Below are 21,013 nucleotides of genomic sequence, written 5' to 3'. Positions count from 1 at the left end.
CAGGATTTCACTCATAGCTACTGAACTCACGGAAACTGTTAAACAAATATTCATGTAACTCGGTTCCCGGCAAAACAGGATTTCACTCATAGCTACTGAACTCACGGAAAATGTTAAACAAATATTCATGTAACTCGGCTCCCGGCAAAGCAGGATTTCACTCATAGCTACTGAACTCACGGTATATGTTAAACAAATATTCATGTAACTCGGTTCCCAGTAAAACAGGATTTCACTCATAGCTACTGAACTCACGGTATATGTTAAACAAATATTCATGTAACTCGGTTCCCGGCAAAACAGGATTTCACTCATGTGGTTCGTCCGTCGGGATCGACGAGGACCATCTAGTCATCCTGGGGGTGGGTGGGTTGGGCTCTGTGGGTGCGCAGATGACTGGTCAGGCCAATCCGCGCCCGGAAGGTTCTGACGCAGTGTGGACAGGGGATGGTGGCGGCTGTCGGGGACTTGATGGCACTGCTTTTCCTGACCTGTCTGCGTTGCTCTGCTGCAGCGATTCTGTTGGCCTCACAGGATTTAGCGCCTTTGTGGACAGCTGAACGCCACTTTGGTCTGTCCATTGCATTTAGCTCCCATGTGTCATGGCTGATGTTGAAGGCGTTCAGAGAAGCTTTCAGAGTGTCTTTGAAGCGCTTCTTTTGGCCTCCAAGGGAGCACTTGCCATGTTGGAGCTTGCCGCACAGCAGTTTCTTGGGGAGCCGGTGGTCTGTCATGCGAACTACATGGCCTGCCCAGCGCAGCTGGGCCTGCATCAAGATGGTGTAGATGCTGGGCAAGTTTGCACGAGTGAGCACCTCTGTGTCAGGGATCTTCTCTTGCCACTTTATGCCGAGAAGTTTTCTGAGGCTGGTGGTGTGGAAGTGGTTCAGCTTTTTGGCGTGGCGTTTGTAGACCGTCCATGATTCACATCCATAGAGCAGGTGGTGAGAACTATGGCCTTGTATACTTTGAGCTTCGTCTCCAGGGTGATGCCTCTCCTGTTCCAAATGTTCTTATGGAGTCTGCCGAAGGCAGCGCTGGCTTTGGCGAGTCTGGCATTCACCTCGTCGTCGATGACAACTGTGCGAGAGAGTGTACTGCCCAGGTATGCGAACTTGTCCACCGCGTTCAGTCGTTGCCCGTTGATGAAGATGTTTGGTTCAACGTAAGGCTTTCCTGGAGCTGGCTGGTGCATCACCTCAGTCTTAGTTGTGCTGATTGTGAGGCCAAAGTTGTCACAGGCAGCAGAAAACTTGTCGACACTGTGTTGCATGTCAGCTTTGGAGGCAGCATTGAGAGCGCAGTCATCAGCAAACAGGAAGTCGTTGACGGTGTCTGTCCTCGCCTTGGTTTTTGCTTGAAGCCTCCTGAGGTTAAAGAGTGAGCCATCTGTGCGGTACCTGATGCCAATGCCTATGTCAGCGTCTCTGAAGGCATCTGTCAGCATGGCTCTAAACATGAGACTGAACAGGGTGGGGGCAAGAACACACCCTTGCTTGACTCCGTTGGAGACAGGGAACGGTTCTGAAGTCTCTCCGTTGTCTTGGATTCGGGCCAGCATCCCATCGTGTAGCTGCCGTATGATGGTGATGAACTTTCTGGGACATCCGTACTTCGCCATGATTCTCCAAAGGCCATCTCTGCTAACAGTATCGAAGGCCTTGGTCAGATCGACATAGGTGGAGTAAAAGTCAGCGTTTTGTTCCTGACACTTCTCCTGGAGCTGCCTGGCAGCAAACACCATGTCGATAGTCCCGCGTTCTTTCCGGAAGCCACACTGGCTCTCTGGTAGGAGACCTTGCTCAAGGTGCGCTATGAGACGGTTGAGTAGCACTCTGGCCAGAGTCTTGCCTGCGACGGACAGCAGGGATATTCCACGATGGTTGTCACAGGCCTGACGATTTCCTTTGCGCTTTTACAGGTGTATGATGGAAGCGTCTTTGAAGTCCTGTGGAACTGCCTCATGCTGCCAGATGAGCTGGAACAGCTGATGAAGCTTCTCAGTCAGCGCCATACCACCTTCTTTGTAGACCTCAGCTGGAATGGAGTCTGAGCCAGGGTTTCACTCATAGCTACTAAACTCACGGTATATGTTAAACAAATATTCATGTAACTCGGTTCCCGGCAAAGCAGGATTTCACTCATAGCTACTGAACTCACGGTATATGTTAAACAAATATTCATGTAACTCGGTTCCAGGCAAAACAGGATTTCATTCATAGCTACTGAACTCACGGTATATGTTAAACAAATATTCATATTGAACACATCTTAAAGCAAATATTAATGTATATGCACTGAAGTGACAGAAGAAGAATTGTATTACATGCCTCATTCCGATTCAGACGTTTTTCATCTCTTCGCGGGTTCCATGTTGAGTTGTATAATAGTCATGTCCGACAATGACCATCAGAACAGCATAGGAGGTAACTGCTGTCCCAACTATCTGGGCTAGAATTTGATTATGGTGGAGAGTGTCTTGCCCAAGTTACATCTCCACTCTCTCGGACAAGACGGTTTCAGGACAGTTGGCAGTGGGATGGTTCCCAAAGGACATCTGGCCCCCAAGGATTGCCACTGTAATCTTGCCTCCTAGTTTGAGAGTCATAGTCCTTCACAAAAGACTAATGGAGAAACCTTTGATCATACAGCTCTCACTTTTTTAACGACAAAACGAACATGGATGGGTAAATCCAGTTACATAATATGCAAGCTCATTTACAAGCAAAATATGTGAACAATATTTCCAAGCGGGTATTACCTGTTGAAATGCCTTCAAAGAATTCATTTATTGCCATGATATAATGTTTTGTGCGCAAATGTTTAACTTCGTGCTCTGAAAGGCAAACAGTACTGCTAGGACAAGGAAATAGCGTTCGAGCTTATACTCTCTCTCTCTCCCTACTAATCTCACTCACGCACTTAAAAACCGGAATCATGCAAGCCGCTCTTAGCAGAAACGCGAAGTCAATGACAACTGAAAATAAAATGTGTTGGCAAAGCACAACACTTCGGGAACTGAGTCATGCAGTGCTGCTGAAATTCTCTCTCTCTCTCTGCGCGCGCGCGCGCGCGCGCGCGCGCGTGTGTGTGTGTGTGTGTGTGTGAAGTGGGTATGCGTGTGAAGTGGGTATGTGCGTGAAGTGGGTATGTGCGTGAAGTGGGTGTGTGTGTGAAGTGGGTATGTGTGTGAAGTGGGTGTGTGTGTGAAGTAGGTATGTGCGTGAAGTGGGTATGTGCGTGAAGTGGGTGTGTGTGTGAAGTGGGTATGCGTGTGAAGTGGGTATGTGCGTGAAGTGGGTGTGTGTGTGAAGTGGGTATGTGTGTGAAGTGGGTATGTGCGTGAAGTGTGTGTGTGTGTGAAGTGGGTATGTGCGTGAAGTGGGTGTGTGTGTGAAGTGGGTATGTGTGTGAAGTGGGTGTGTGTGTGAAGTAGGTATGTGTGTGAAGTGGGTATGTGTGTGAAGTGTGTGTGTGTGTGAAGTGGGTATGTGCGTGAAGTGGGTATGCGTGTGAAGTGTGTGTGAAGTGGGTATGCGTGTGAAGTGGGTGGGTGTGTGAAGTGGGTATGCGTGTGAAGTGGGTATGCATGTTTGAATGCGCGTGGAGATCAGAGTGCTTGGGAGAGGGGGAAAGGATATGTGCGTACGTGCATGTCTGTGTGTGTGTGCGTGCGTGCGTGCGTGTGTGTGCGCGTGTGTGTGCGTGCGTGCGTGCGTATGTGTGTGCGTGCGTGCGTGTGAGTGTGTGTGTGTGTGTGTGTGTCCTATCTCTCTCCTTCCCCCTCTCAGTTCCTAACATTGATTTCAAACATTCTCGACGAAAGAAAAGAAAAGAAAGACTGAGCCCTGACCTATCGTTCAGCCTTTACCTGTTATGTGCATATTGTTATGTGCATATTGTTATGATGTGGATATTGTTATGTGGATATTGTTATGATGTGGATATTGTTATGTGCATATTGTTATGTGCATATTGTTATGTGGATATTGTTAGCAAGTCTGGTAGCAAAATGTCGATGACTGTTTTTTGCTCTTCTCACCGGGAGTTCAGATCTCAGTCTGGCTGACACGACATGAGGGCTGCTGTCAATTACTAGTTTTTATTCTGGCAAGGAAAATTGTGTACAAGACTAAAAGACATTCATGAGTTTGATCTACAAAAGATTTTATTTATTTCAATCTTTTTTTTCACAAATACTTTATTCTATAAAGGAATGACATGAAGAAAATGGTATTATATATTTATAATGAATTTGTGAAGAAAACTATAGGACATTCATGAGTTTGATCTACAAAAGATTTTACATATCTTAATCGTTTCTTCTTCTTTTTTTAATTTTAAACAAACACTTTATTTCAGCAAGGAATGATACGAACAAAACGGTATTAGATACAACGAGTTTGACCTGCAAAAGAATCCATGGTAGGATATAGTGAGAAACAATGTGTAGGATCAGCTGATGAATAAAGACCCTGGAAATATTCCAGGAGGTGTTACCTTATAGGCTACAACCCGCTATTGCCGCGGCCCGCTATTGCCGCGGCCAGTTGTTGCCGAAGCCCTTTTTTTCTTTTTGTTGGTCTTTTTTTAATGTTTTTTTTTAAATTTCATTATGTACATTAATGAATTTTTCATATTTATATTTTTAGAAAAATGTGACCTTGAACTTTGTTCAATGTAAAATGTTTTGATTTCTATAGACAGAACCTATCAACCTTTAGTGAAATTTGATATCAATCGGTCGAGTCGATTGCGAGTTATAGCCCTTTAAATTTTCTGTCACGGCAAAATACCATACCTTATTCAAACTGCTGTAGCAAGGTCAAGGTCAAGGTTCAAGATTTCAATGTGAAATCCAAAATCGTTGCGGCAACAACGGGCCGCGGCAATAGCGGGTTGCGGCAACAACGGGCCGCGGCAATAGCGGGTTGCGGCAACAACGGGCCGCGGCAATAGCGGGTTGCGGCAACAACGGGCCGCGGCAATAGCGGGTTGCGGCAATAGCGGGTTGACCCCTTATAATGCATGCACGCAACAACAATGTGAGACGGGAGCACAAAGTACTTTGATTTCATGGAGTTGACTAAAGTGTGCAATGTTTCATTTATTCATTTTATTGTTTTTAATTATTTAACGCCCATGACTGTATAAAAAAATATAGACCTAGTGTCAGAAAACTTCCTATATCTGGTAACAGCAACGCAGCATAAAGATATATAATCATTACGTCTATCAGTCTGTGGAATCAGAGCGATGGATATTTGCGAATTTTTGCGTCAACACATGGAGAGCTCGTAGACGACTCTGTTTATTTCATGACACTTAGTTACAAAGAATGATGTTTAGTTCTTTCGTTACCATGGACACGACAATATGGCGGTTAGGAAAGAAAGAAAGAACGAAGAAAAAGTGGAAGAAAAGGCAGAGAGAAGGAAGGGGAGAAAAAGGGAAAGGAGAAGAAGAAGAAGAAGAAGAAGAAGAAGAAAAAACAATAGTTTCCTAATATCTCAATATACTCTAATTTGTCATCACTTTCATGTACACCACTCTGCAATCGTTTGTTGGCAGAAAAATTACGCAATGAATCTAACCTATATTTGTGTAGACCTTTAGAAATAATCCTTTCTCTTTTCTTTGCTCATTTCTGTCTTTGTACTTCATTTTTTTTATGTGCGTAATGCAGGCCTCTAGTCTTGGTGGAAGGTGAGTCGAAAGAACATGGTAATTTCCTCAATAAACGTTTCTTATTGATTTATCATTTTCCAAAGCGTAAGAGAACGTGTCCAACCTAAGTGACATATCTTTCAAACAGTTGAAGTGGTGGTAGAGATCTAAAGTGCCTTAATAATGTCATTCACAAAGTGTTGGTGATCTGAAGTGCCTTAATAATGTCATTCACAAAGTGTTGGTGATCTAAAGTGCCTTAATAATGTCATTCATAAAGTGTTGGTGATGATCTAAAGTGCCTTAATAATGTCATTCATAAAGTGTTGGTGGTGATCTGAAGTGCCTTGATAATGTCATTCACAAAGTGTTGGTGATCTAAAGTGCCTTAATAATGTCATTCATAAAGTGTTGGTGATGATCTGAAGTGCCTTAATAATGTCATTCATAAAGTGTTGGTGGTGATCTGAAGTGCCTGAATGATGTCATTCATAAAGTGTTGGTGATGATCTGAAGTGCCTTAATAATGTCATTCATAAAGTGCTGGTGGTGATGTGAAGTGCCTTAATAATGTCATTCATAAAGTGTTGGTGGTGATCTGAAGTGCCTTAATAATGTCATTCATAAAGTGTTGGTTGTCTGTAGTGCCTTAATAATGTCATTCATAAAGTGTTGGTGATCTGAAGTGCCTTAATAATGTCATTCATAAAGTGTTGGTGATCTGAAGTGCCTTAATAATGTCATTCATAAAGTGTTGGTGGTAATCTGAAGTGCCTTAATAATGTCATTCATAAAGTGTTGGTGATGATCTGAAGTGCCTTAATAATGTCATTCATAAAGTGTTGGTGATGATCTGAAGTGCCTTAATAATGTCATTCATAGAGTGTTGGTGGTGATCTAAAGTGCCTTAATAATGTCATTTATAAAGTGTTCGTGGTGATCTAAAGTGCCTTAATAATGTCATTCATAATGTGTTCGTAGTATTCTAAAGTGCCTAAATATTGTCATTCATAAAGTGTTGGTGGTGATCTGAAGTGCCTTAATAATGTCATTCATAAAGTGTTGGTGGTGATCTGAAGTGCCTAAATAATGTTGGTGGTGATCTGAAGTGCCTTAATAATGTCATTCATAAAGTGTTGGTGGTGATCTGAAGTGCCTTAATAATGTCATTCATAAAGTGTTGGTGGTGATCTGAAGTGCCTTAATAATGTCATTCATAAAGTGTTGGTGGTGATCTGAAGTGCCTTCATAATGTCATTCATAAAGTGTTGGTAGTGATCTGAAGTGCATTAATAATGTCATTCATAGTGTTGGTGGTGATCTGAAGTGCCTTAATGTCATTCATAAAGTGTTGGTGGTGATCTGAAGTGCCTTAATAATGTCGTTCATAAAGTGTTGGTGGTGATCTGAAGTGCCTTAATAATGTCATTTATAAAGTGTGCGTGGTGATCTAAAGTGCCTTAATAATGTCATTCATAAAGTGTTGGTGGTGATCTAAAGTGCCTAAATAATGTCATTCATAAAGTGTTGGTAGTGATCTGAAGTGCCTTAATAATGTCATTCATAAAGTGTTGGTGTTGATCTGAAGTGCCTTAATAATGTTGGTGGTGATCTGAGGTGCATTAATAATGTTATTCATTAAGTGTTGGTGGTGATCCGAAGTGCATTAATAATCTTATTCATAAAGTGTGGGTTATGATCTAAAGTGCCTTAATAATGTCATTCATAGAGTGTTGGTGGTGATCTGAAGTGCCTTAATAATGTCATTCATTAATCAGTTATACGGTCAGTGAATAAAAATAAAAAAGCAAACAAAATCAACTCTCTGTTCATCAACACTTTGATCACTGCTTACACAATGACGCGATACGGGAATCCTCAGAAATGCTGACAGTCAGACTCCACTGATTCTCTCTCTCTCTCTCTCTCTCTCTCACCCGAACATTGTTGTCACCCTTTGTCAATCTGACCAAAGACGATGACAATGAAATATCAGTGATAAAGTGACTCTTCTTTTTTTTTTTTTTTTTAATTTTAAAATATTTTTTACTTTCGCAGAATGTTTGTTGGTTTTCTTTGTTTTGTTTTTCCGAGTTCTTCTGAAAGTGAAAATATACACACAAATAAAGATAGAACGCTATCAAGCACTGTGTGTGTGTGTGTGTGTGTGTGTGTGTGTGTGTGTGTGTTAGAGAGAGAGAGAAAGAGAGAGAGAGAGAGAGAGAGAGAAGGGGGGGTGGGGGGGGGGGGTGGGGGGGGGGGGGGGGTGCGTGCATGCGTGTCAGCTCATGCGTGCGTGTCCCCGTGGATAGCCTATCAGGGCGAACCGCTGAGCTGATTTCATTGCAGCTTGCTGCTTGATTCCGGGTCTCCATGGACAGAGCCCGACCTTTATCGTCACTGGCAGTGAGGGCCATTACAATTACAACGCTGCTTTGTTTGTTGATGTCTGTTGTTGTTATTTTGTTGTTGTTTTGTGGGTTGCTCCTATGTTCCCCTTCTTTGTGGGGCCCCTTACCTTCCTTTTTCACCGCTTCCTATTTATGTACTTATATATTTATCTATTTATTCAATTATCTATTCATTCATCTATTTTTGAGGAAGGGGGGATCTACTCACTTTTTTGTTTCTTTTTTGTTCTTATTTTTCTTTATTCCTTTCTTTCTTTCTTTCTTCCGTTTTTCCCAACCTCCTTTGGGTTGTTTGTTATTTTTATTGATTTTTGTGGGGCCTCTGATGTCCTTTTTCCCAACTTTCTTGTGCGTTTTCTCCTGCACGTTCAAAGGTTCATGAATGATGTACCATTAAAGATATCTGGTCCCTTTTTTCTTCTCTCCCTCTCTCCTACTTTCTTTCGCTATCATGACTGTTTGTTTCGACAGGAGTGGACAACATCTGGGGAAGCAAGATTTGAGTGTTGGCCGTGTGTTTGTGGGTGTTTATCAAGGCGGGGTGTTGGGGGAGGGGGGTCCCCATCTTCCAGGTCAGCGATATGTGCTGACCTGCTATAGTGCCGTCACCCGATATGTGCTGACCTGCTATAGTGCCGTCACCCGATATGTGCTGACCTGCTATAGTGCCGTCACCCGATATGTGCTGACCTGCTATAGTGCCGTCACCCGATATGTGCTGACCTGCTATAGTGCCGTCACCCGATATGTGCTGACCTGCTATAGTGCCGTCACCCGCTGCTTGTGTGCTGCACGCACGCAGAAAATCAGATTCAAGTCAACGTTGGGTGCGTTACGGAAACAAGAACATACCCAGCATGCACACCACCGAAAACGGAGTATCGCTGCCTACATGGCGGGGTAAAAACGGTCATACACGTAAAAGCCCACCCGTATATGTATACTGATGAGCGAAGGTGGGAGTTGCAGTCGACGAATGCAGAGGATGAATATGGTCAGGTTCTGTATCACGGGGATTTGAGGTCAACCACAAGCACATTGCTGGGTGTCATCTTCTTCTTCACCCTGCTGCAATAAACTGCACACTCACTCACACACACACACACACACACACAACACACACTAACACACACACACACACACACACACACACACACACACACACACACACACACAACACACACTAACACACACACACACACGCACACACACACACACACACACACTGCTGAAATGTAGACGACCAGATTATTATCAAAGATCGGCTTTTCCGTATTAAAAAAAAAAAAAAATCCTACTGCTGGTGTAATTTGGCAGTTATATCCAAAACAACAACAACAACAAATAAGATTGTAGTGAAAAGCCGTGAAGGAATGTTGTAGGCCTGTGTGTGTGTGTGTGTGTGTGTGTGTGTGTGTGTGAGAGAGAGAGAGAGAGAGAGAGAGAGAGAGAGGGGGGGGGGGGGGGGGGGGGAGGGAGGCAGAGACAGCCGAAAGCAACTACCGGTTTTCAGACCAGCACATTACGTTATTTCCTTTGCACGAGCGATGCAGGCGGACAGGGGTCATCAGTGTTAGTGTGCGCGTGGGTGGTCACTGATTGTCCGGGCTGATACTCAGGCTCTTCGTCCTTCGCAATCACAGCTTGCATAAACACACACACACTCTCTCTCTCTCTGTCTCTCTGTGCCAACTCTACCCGGCCTACGCACACTTAGACAAGCCCCTAACTCTCACACATGCTCCAGTGAAGCAAAAACACACGTAAGCACTATAAGTACGCATCAAAGAGAGATAGAGAGAAAGCGCGCGCGCGTACACACACACACACACACACACACACACACGTACACACACACAACACACATACACAACACACACACACACACACGTACACACACACAACACACACACACACACACACACACACAAATAACCAGCTTTTGCCCTTCAAACATGAAAGGCCGCTTTCATCTGTTGCTTTCAAAAAGAGCGAAATAAGCCAGGCCAAACTTTTACTGCGATTGATCTCTAACACTTCTATTTCCATTGATCCCCAACACTTCTCTTTCCATTGATCTCTAACACTTCTCTTTCCACTGATCTCTTAGACATTTCTTTCCATTGATCTCTAATACTTCTCTTTCCATTTATCTCTTAGCATAACACTTCTTCTACCATTGATCTCTTAGCACGTCTCTTTCCAATGATCTCTGAACACTTCTCTTTCCATTTATCTCTTAGCACATCTCTTCCCATTGATCTAACACTTTTCTTCCCATTGATCTCTAACACTTATTGATCTCTAACACTTCTCTTCCCACTGATCTCTTAGCACGTCTCTTTCCATTGATCTTTTAGCACATCTGTTTCCAATGATCTCTGAACACTTCTCTTTCCATTGATCTTTAACACTTCTCTTTTCATTGATCTTTTAGCACTTTTCTTTCCATTGATATCTGAACACTTCTCTTTCCATTGATCTTTAACACTTCTCTTCCCATTGATCTCTTGGCACGTCTCTTTCCATTGATCTTTTAGCACATCTCTTTCCAATGATCTCTGAACACTTCTCTTTCCATTGATCTCTTAGCACTTCTTTTTCCATTTATCTCTTAGCACATCTCTTTCCAATGATCTCTGAACACTTCTCTTTCCATTGATCTCTAACACTTCTCTTTCCATTGATCTTTTAGCACATCTCTTTCCAATGATCTCTGAACGCTTCTCTTTCCATTGATATCTGAACACTTCTCTTTCCATTGATCTTTAACACTTCTCTTCCCATTGATCTCTTAGCACGTCTCTTTCCATTGATCTTTTAGCACATCTTTTTCCAATGATCTCTGAACACTTCTCTTTCCATTGATCTTTAACACTTCTCTTTCCATTGATATCTTAGCACTTCTCTTTCCATTGATCTCTTAGCACATCTGTTTCCAATGATCTCTGAACACTTCTCTTTCCATTGATCTTTAACACTTCTCTTTTCATTGATCTTTTAGCACTTTTCTTTCCATTGATATCTGAACACTTCTCTTTCCATTGATCTTTAACACTTCTCTTCCCATTGATCTCTTGGCACGTCTCTTTCCATTGATCTTTTAGCACATCTCTTTCCAATGATCTCTGAACACTTCTCTTTCCATTGATCTCTTAGCACTTCTTTTTCCATTTATCTCTTAGCACATCTCTTTCCAATGATCTCTGAACACTTCTCTTTCCATTGATCTCTAACACTTCTCTTTCCATTGATCTTTTAGCACATCTCTTTCCAATGATCTCTGAACGCTTCTCTTTCCATTGATATCTGAACACTTCTCTTTCCATTGATCTTTAACACTTCTCTTCCCATTGATCTCTTAGCACGTCTCTTTCCATTGATCTTTTAGCACATCTTTTTCCAATGATCTCTGAACACTTCTCTTTCCATTGATCTTTAACACTTCTCTTTCCATTGATATCTTAGCACTTCTCTTTCCATTGATCTCTTAGCACATCTCTTTCCAATGATCTCTGAACACTTCTCTTTCCATTGATCTTTAACACTTCTCTTTCCATTGATATCTTAGCACTTCTCTTTCCATTGATCTCTTAGCACATCTCTTTCCAATGATCTCTGAACACTTCTCTTTCCATTGATCTTTAACACTTCTCTTTCCACTGATCTCTTAGCACTTCTCTTTCCATTGATCTTGAACACTTCTCTTTCCATTGATCTCTTAGCACATCTCTTTCCACTGATCTCTGAACACGTCTCTTTCCATTGATCTCTGAACACGTCTCTTTCCATTGATCTGTAACACTCTTTCACTGCGGGAGGGCTGGGTTGTTTTTGTTTTTTGTTTTTGTTTCCCCACATGACTGTCCGAGCGTGAAAATAAATGTTAGGGAAATCTGTGTCACTTTAACACGCCTGTCAATCAAATGTAGAGGTTCACAGTGTCTAAACCGCGTTTTTTGGTTTGTTTGTTGTTTTTTTAAAATCCGAAACCAGTTCGTGACAAAGATTTAGGGAACACTTTATAGGCTGTGTGTGTGTGTGTGTGTGTGTGTGTGATTTCAATTCGCTTCTTTGAATTTGGAGATTCTATAGTTTGTAATACTGACTTCGAGTCTACACATAATAAAATATCACATACAGATTTTGGAATGTCTGAAATATAATTTATGGCCATAATTATGGCTATACGTTCAGCTGTGAAAATGGAATATTGTCTACTAATATAGTATATTTTTTCTATTCTAAATGAAGGAATTGCCATTTTCTAGAACAGATCCATCTGTGTATTTTTTTTTTTATAGATAATTTGAATATTGCTTTTCCATGTGGGAGAGTACCTCAGGTTTCAACAGAAATGGTGACTGGTTCTTGGATAGATCTGTATAATCTATATCAAAGGTAGCTTTACACTGCTCCCATTCAGGGACTGGTGAAAAAGTAGGTATTTTTGCAATTTGTCTTTTGTTTCCGTGGCACTAATGATATATGATGGAAATGTATTAATGGATTTCAAAGACTGTATCGTCTTAGCTCTTTTAGCAAAATCTTTTTGTGAACTCAAATTAGCTGCTTCTTTTGAAAATGTTTCATATGCGGAAGATTTGATAACGAATTTCGCGGCAGAAGCTTTCCTTTGTTCATCAAGAGATAAAACACCTGCTTCTCTGTAAGTTCCTAAATTTGATGTGAGAATGGGCACACCTAGAGAAAGTTTATAAGCCTTACAAATGTTTTGCAGCTTCTTTAACAAATGCAGTGGAGCACTGAAAAATACTTCTTGAGCGTATGTCAAGCGTGAACGTACGAGGGACGTAGCGAGAGATATCAACGCTTTGGTATCTTGTCCCCAGTGCTGTTCACAAATTATTTTCAGGAAATTTAGACCCTTCCTTGCATTGTGAGTGTGAGTGTAAGTGTGTGTGTGTGTGTGTGTGTGTGTGTGTGTGTGTGTGTGTGTGTGTGTGTGTGTGTGTCTGTGTCTGTGTCTGTGTCTGTGTCTGTGTGTGTATGCATGTGTGTGTGTGCGCTTGTGTGTGTGTATGTGTACACATACATAATGCACGTAAAGACGCACACACCGTGTGTGCACACTCAGACACACCATACTACCACCCTCCACTCCACCCGCCTACTGCGACACACACACACACACACACACACACACACACACACACACACCCACACACACACACACACACACACACACACACATTCACTCGCGCACGCACGCACATTCACTCGCGCACGCACGCGCACGCACGCACATTCACTCGCGCACGCACGCACACGCATACACACTTAAACACGCAATCTCTTTCTCTCTGTGTCTCTGTCTCTCTCCCTCTCTGTCACACACACACACACACACACACACACACACACACACACACACACAGTATGCTCAGTGCGGGAAGCGCACTGTGAACACCCCCCCCCCACCCTTCTCTACTCCCCCCTCCCCCTCTGCCCTCCCCCCCCCTTCCCCCACGCACGCATACACACCCAGGAATGTTGAAAACTAATAGTTAGTTCTCAGTTTCGTAAACGATAAGAGGCTTTTAAAACGGCACTGTTGAGCATTATTATATGACGGAAACTCCAAGCCTGTTCTGTACAAATCGGATCACCTTCTGCCAGTACACTATTTCGCTGACATCATTCTGTCGTCACCATGCTGTTGGTTGCAATCCTTTCTAGCAGGGAGTTGTTAGGCTCATCAGCCTCCCTTTAAAATGAACGTGTGGTGGGATAATTAGACCAAATCAGATTATGACCAATATATTAAATCTTACTGATTAAGTTGATAAGATTTCCTGGGCAGTCATCAGTCTGACTTTATACCACCAGAGCCATTCTGTCTGACTGCAGTGCAGTTTATTCGACATTTGGCACAGCGGGGTTTTCTTTGTTGAACTGGGTCTGTTCTCCCCAGTGCTGAGAGCACGTCGCCACAGTGTAGCGCCACCCTTCTTCCTTCTGTCGGTTTTTTTTGGGGTTTTTTTTTGTTTTGTCTGCAGGTGTTGGTCTATTTATTTCACTGTACAAGTGGATTTTTTCTTTTAGCAGGATTTCGCCTGGGACAGCTTTTTGTTGTTGCTGAGGGCTTTTTTTATTATTATTTTTTTTTACATCCGCTGAGTGTATATTGTACACCTGACCTCGGTTTATCGTCTCTTCCGAAACACTAGCACCCAGTAGACTACCACTCAAAGTCTACTGGAGAGTACTGGAAAGGGAGGAAACTCCCGGTCGGTGTGAGGGACTCTCGCATCCTGGTCGGTTGAAATTTGTGCAGATATTCAAAAAGATACAAGTGACTCCAAAGTCATATCCCAATCTCCCTTTAAGCCGATTGGTAAATCTCTGTTGAAAAACGGAACATCCACATTGAAATCTCTGTTGAAAAACGGAACATCCACATTGAAATCTCTGTTGAAAAACGAAACATCCACTTTCCCATCCCCTAGAGTTTCTCAGTCTTCTGCCGATCCAAAGCTGTACAGAAATAAGTCAAATTTAAATGCCAAATCAAAATATTTCCGGGCTTTCAGGTTCAGATGCACAATACAAGACTGTTCGGTAGTTGTCTTTCGTCCATTTCGTTCGTCTTCAGTTTAACGTCTTTCTACTTGAAGTGATATCAGACGATTTCGTCCATTTTCGTGAAGTCGGAACCAATATTTCATGCACTTACTTTCCGTCACAAAATATAAAGGACTTCTGATGAATACCTGTGAAATCATGTGTCAGCCTTCCTTAACACTGCGATATACTTCGGACTTCTGACTGGTCCCGTGATTACCTTGTATCGATGCAAATACATAGACTTGAACTGTGTCAGTCCCCAGACTGTAGCGTCGTGGGGCGACTGGCCGTGTCTGGCAATCAGAGGGCACAAACAGATCGCAGACGAATGTTCACAAAATGGCTGCAGCACTCTTGAGACAACAGATCACAGACGAATGTTCTCCAAATGGCTACAGCACTCTTGAGACGACAAGAGATGTTTGTTTTCAGAGATGCCAATGAACAGTTTGCACACACACACAAACCGGATCACATGAACCCATACCAGAGACAGCGAAGAAGTACAGCTGATCGAGCCATCCCGTTTCACGGCCAACAACAAATCAGCCACACCTTGTCTTCCACAACCCAGCCTTTGTCAACCATCCTAACGCCGACTGTCCTAAAGCCCCCTTGGCCGAAAGAAAGTGGGGGTGTGACTTGGGCAAGACACTCTCCACTATAATCAAATTCTGTCCCAGATAGTCCGGAAAGCAGTTGCCTCCTCTGCTGTTCTGATGGTTATAATCGGACACGACTGTCATACTGTATTGCATTGTATGACAGGCAGTCGTGTTCGACTATGATCATCATGAAAGCAGAGGTGGTAACTGCTTGCATTACACGTGTTTGAATTACACATCGCATCGTATCACATCACACTCTAATTGCCACACACACACACACACACACACACACACACACACACACACACACACACCGACTCACCATTGGACTCCCCAGCCCCAGTCGCGGACACCTCCCCCTCCCCCAGCTCCCCCACCCCGCCGGTCTTGATGATGCTGGACGGGGACCGCACGTCGTAGATGAGCGCGTGCACCACGCTGACGTAGGCCAGCGACATGAGCAGCACGGGCAGCACGAGTAGCGCCAGGTCCAGCAGCACGGTGTAGGCCTTCTCCAGCCGGGGGTCCGGCCAGATCTCGCGGCACGAGTGGGCGCCGCTGGCCGAGGAGAGGCGCTGGTGGCGCTGGAAGACGGCGACGGGCGTCATGAGGAGGGCAGCCAGGACCCAGCAGACGGCGATGCAGCGGTAGGCGTGGGACAGGGTCTGCCAGGACCGGGAGTGCAGGGGCCGGCAGATGGCGAAGTACCGCTCCAGGGAGATGGCCACCAGGGTGAAGCAGCTGACGCCCACCGACACCGCTGTCAGGGGACAAACAGAACAGACAGAAAGAAAGAAAGATATATTTAAAAAAAAGGTTACTCAGGGGAGGAAAATAACCAATAAATGATATAGATACATACAGCGCCTTCATAGGCTGGAGACAAAGCTCTAAGTGCTTTCCAAACACGGGGATCATTTACACAACAGGCTGCCTACCTGGGTAGAGCCGACTGACGGCTGTCATTGGGCGCTGATCATTCGTTTCCTGTATCATTCAATCAGATTTCAGACAAGCACACATACACACTCAGACAGACATGTAACATTTTACGTGTATGACCGTTTTGTTTATTTCATAAAGAAATAAAGGATAACCAGAGGAAAAAGAGAGAAAAGGATTAATTAGGAAAAGAAATAGAGACAAAAAGGGTTAACCAGGGAAATAAAGAAATGAAAAGAAAAAAGGTCAACCACTGAAAGAAAGAAAGAAAGGAAGAAAGAAAGAGAAAAATGGATAACCAGGGAAAAAAGAAAGAGGAAAAAGGGTTAACCAGGGACAGGAAGAAACAAAGAAGAAAAAGGGTTAACCAGGGACAGGAAGAAACAAAGAAGAAAAAGGGTTAACCAGGGACAGAAAGAAAGAGGAAATGGTTAACCAGTGAAAGAAAGAAAAAGAAAAAAAAAGGCTATCCAACGAAATGAATAAACAGAAAAAGGGATAAGCATGGAAAGAAAGAAATAGAGGAAAAGGGGGTTAACCAGGAAAAGAAACAGATAAAGGGTTAACAATGGAAAGAAAAAAGGGACACCCTTGGAAAGAAAGAACGAAAGAAAGAGAAAAAGGGTTAACCAGGGACAGAAAACGGGTTAAAGTTTAACCCCATGAAATATTCAACTTTGCTAAAATGAGAACAGCGTGACATGAATTTTGAAGGTGATTTTAAGCGGTGTGATTGATTTCGGTAACAAACAATGCCAGCCTCAGGGGAGGAAACCCACTTAAAGACGGATGACACGTTCTGGCTGTAAATTCAGTTCGACATCACCATACTCGTCAGTGGCAGAAAGGGGGTTAATCGCGTAGAATTTGCATGGGCTTCTTGTTGTTTTCTTACAGCCTTAGGGGCAGCGAAGCGAATTAATAATAGATAAAGGTTGACGCTTGGTCTCTGAGGATAGGCGCTGCATTAAGTATCCACATCAATCAATATAAGGTCACATGGCCTTTAACAGCCATACAGGGTAGTGAACTAATAATGAGAGCTTGAAGCTCGAGTCTCTGACAAGATAGTCGCTATCTAAGTATCCAAATCAATCAATGGCCAACTTTAACTCCAGGTAGTACTTTACCGGAAGAAGCAGTCGGATAAAGCAAGTAAAGAAGTAAGTAAAGATCAACTATTCAATTGTCCCATGGCGTTTTACGACCGGAGGGGCAATGAATTCATACTAATTATTCACCGTATCAAAGGCTTGTTACCTTACCAACTAGCATTGTAGAAGATTCTGTCAAATCTAGGTGAAATGTCCAAAAGCCTATATGGGCAGTGAATTCATACTAATTATTCGCCGTATCTAAGGCTTGGCATCTTACCAACTAGCATTGCAGGAGATTCTATCAAATTTCGGTGAAATGTCCAAAGCCTATATGGGCAATGATTTCATTATAATTATTCGCCGTATCTAAGGCTTGGCATCTTACCAACTAGCGTTGCAGGAGATTCTATCAAATCTAGGTGAAATGTCCAAAAGCCTATATGGGCAATGAACTCAATAATTATTCACCGTATCTAAGGCTTGGCACCTTACCAACTAGCGTTGCAGGAGATTGTAACTATCACATCAAGGTTAAATGTCCAAAAGCCTATTACGACCATATGGACAGTGAATTCACAATACTTAATCACGGGGTCTAGGGCTCGGCGTCTTGCTTACCGGCATTGCAGGAAATATTAAAACTAGTATAAATATTTGTCGCGTGCTTTTTGCATGCAGTCTTTGTAAGAGAGAGAGAGAGAGAAATCAGTGTCAGGTTTGTGTTTGAGAAATCCACATCTCTTCTGCTGCTGGTTCCAGTCTGTCTCTGCTCTTTTCTTCTCTTCATCCCCCGCTTCTCCTTGTCAGCTTCTTCTCCTCCATCATTTTTCTCCTCTTAAACACATTCTCCTTGCACTCTTCCCTCTCACCTTTTGTCTGCTTCACTCCCCCCCCCCCCCACCCCCCCCGTCTTTTTTCCAGTTGAACAGAATTAAACGGAACGAAGCCCTGCTGTAAACAAACGAGGATCTAGAAAACAAACAAACAAACAAAAAAAACCCAAAATACCCCCCCCCCTCCCGAAATAAAACCAAAAACAAAACAAACAAAAACAAAACAAAAACAAAAATAAAACCAACAAAAAACAAAACAAAACAAACAAAACAACAACAACAACAAAAAACCATGCTTGCTCGTGGAGTTAGCTAACGCTCATTTAGCTGACCATTTTTAGGCTGAGGTTTTCATTAGCTGTGTGTCTTGTGCTGCGCAGATGTAATGCATTGCATTGCATTGCTCTGTATCGTACCACATCGTATCGCATGTGTTAGACTGCGTCGTTCTGTTTAACAACTACCCTGTTGGAACAGAACCCAGGAACTAAAATTCAGATTGCCCTCTCTCGATACAACCCGTCAGACTGCCCTCTCTCGATACAACCCGTCAGACTGCCCTCTCTCGATACAACCCGTCAGACTGCCCTCTCTCGATACAACCCGTCAGACTGCCCTCTCTCGATACAACCCGTCAGACTGCCCTCTCTCGACTCGATACAACCCGTCAGACTGCCCTCTCTCGATACAACCGTCAGATGCCTTCTCGATACAACCCGTCAGACTGCCCTCTCTCAGATACAACCCGTCAGACTGCCCTCTCTATCGATACAACCCGTCAGACTGCCCTCTAGATACAACCCGTCAGACTGCCCTCTCTAGATACAACCCCTCAGATGCCCTCTTAGACTCGATACACCCGTCGACTGCCTCTCTCGATACAACCCGTCGACTGCCTCCTAGTACACCTAGACTCCTCTCTAGTACAACGTCAATGCCTCTTCATCAACCCGTCAGACTGCCCTCTCTCGATACAACCCGTCAGACTGCCCTCTCTAGATACAACCCGTCACAGTCGTTAGGTCCCGCACCTATAAATTCTTCCTTTTTTTTCATACCGCATATACAGCTTACTTTCTATCTGCTGACCTATCTATGCTGCTATGGGTTCTTTCTGTGTGCGCCGAGTGCATAGTGTGCAGCACAGGACCTCCATTTAGTCCCTTATCTACTCCAGAAAACGGAGTATGGCTGCCTATATGGCGGGGGTGAAAACGGTCATACACTTAAAAGCCCACTCGTGTACATACGAGTGAACGTGGGAGCTGCAGCCCACGAAGAAGAAGAGAAAGAAGAAGAAGAAGAAGAAGAAGAAGGAGGAGGAGAAGAAGCAGTCCCTTATCTGAAAGACTAGTCCCCAGATCATGACTCAGAATTCAGCTGAGGGAGCGGTTCTTGCAGCAATTGGAGCCAGGGACCTTGTTCAGGCGTTAGTCACGTGATCAGCAGACCAGCAGACTGAAGAATGAAGGGGCCTCCACAGCACTATAAAACCAGTGACAATGATGCTGACGATAAAATACCGCTGCACGTGGCAGAACTGGTTGGACTTTGATCCATTCTTCACCAGTGATCAGGGTTCAAGGCCCCGTTTCCACAGGGTGTGTCCTTGGGAGAGGCACTTTATCACTGCCAGTGTCCTTGGGAAAGGCACTTTATCACTGCCAGTGACCTTGGGAGAGGCACTTTATCACTGGCAGTGTCATTGGGAAAGGCACTTTATCACTGCCAGTGTCATTGGGAAAGGCACTTTATCACTGCCAGTGTCATTGGGAGAGGCACTTTATCACTGCCAGTGTCATTGGGAAAGGCACTTTATCACTGCCAGTGTCCTTGGGAGAGGCACTTTATCACTGGCAGTGTCCTTGGGAAAGGCACTTTATCACTGCCAGTGTCATCGGGAAAGGCACTTTATCACTGCCAGTGTCCTTGGGAGAGGCACTTTATCACTGGCAGTGTCATTGGGAGAGGCACTTTATCACTGCCAGTGTCATTGGGAGAGGCACTTTATCACTGCCAGTGTCATTGGGAAAGGCACTTTATCACTGCCAGTGTCCTTGGGAGAGGCACTTTATCACTGGCAGTGTCATTGGGAGAGGCACTTTATCACTGCCAGTGTCCTTGGGAGAGGCACTTTATCACTGCCAGTGTCCTTGGGAGAGGCACTTTATCACTGGCAGTGTCATTCGGAGAGGCACTTTATCACTGGCAGTGTCCTTGGGAGAGGCACTTTATCACTGCCAGTGTCATTGGGAGAGGCACTTTATCACTGGCAGTGTCCTTGGGAGAGGCACTTTATCACTGGCAGTGTCATTGGGAGAGGCACTTTATCACTGGCAGTGTCCTTGGGAGGGGCACTTTATCACTGCCAGTGTCATTGGGAGAGGCACTTTATCACTGGCAGTGTCATTGGGAGAGGCACTTTATCACTGGCAGTGTCATTGGGAGAGGCACTTTATCACTGGCAGTGTCCTTGGGAGGGGCACTTTATCACTGCCAGTGTCCTTGGGAGAGGCACTTTATCACTGGCAGTGTCATTGGGAGAGGCACTTTATCACTGGCAGTGTCATTGGGAGAGGCACTTTATCACTGGCAGTGTCATTGGGAGAGGCACTTTATCACTGCCAGTGTCCTCACTCACTCCACTAGGTGTGAAGGGGTCGGGAAAGGTTCAAAGCGATGGAGAGAGAGGATTGAGTCATGGAGAACCACAACAATTAGGTATGATCTGTTCCCTTCATGTACCGGTGCAAACATCTTACTCCCTCCCTCTCTTTCACAAATACTCAAGTATACACACACACTCATGCACGCGCGCGCGCGCACACACACACACACCAAAGCGCCCACCCGAAAAAATCAGTAAT

At 44.0% G+C, this 21,013-nt stretch overlaps 1 protein-coding gene across 1 annotated transcript in view; it reads right to left on the bottom strand.

Annotated features, from left to right (window-relative positions):
* The window catches only part of LOC143284193 (cholecystokinin receptor type A-like), a 145,047-nt gene that overhangs the window by 9,181 nt on the left and 114,853 nt on the right, over positions 1–21,013 (bottom strand). The window contains exon 2 of the mRNA XM_076590861.1: positions 15,626–16,034. Coding sequence (XP_076446976.1) covers positions 15,626–16,034 — 409 coding nt within the window. The remainder of the gene's footprint in view (positions 1–15,625; positions 16,035–21,013) is intronic.

This window comes from Babylonia areolata, chromosome 7 (assembly GCF_041734735.1).
Source record: "Babylonia areolata isolate BAREFJ2019XMU chromosome 7, ASM4173473v1, whole genome shotgun sequence".
Taxonomy (NCBI): Eukaryota; Metazoa; Mollusca; class Gastropoda; order Neogastropoda; family Buccinidae; genus Babylonia; species Babylonia areolata.
Note: the sequence above shows the minus strand (reverse complement) of the source record. Positions and strands in the feature narration are given on the sequence as shown.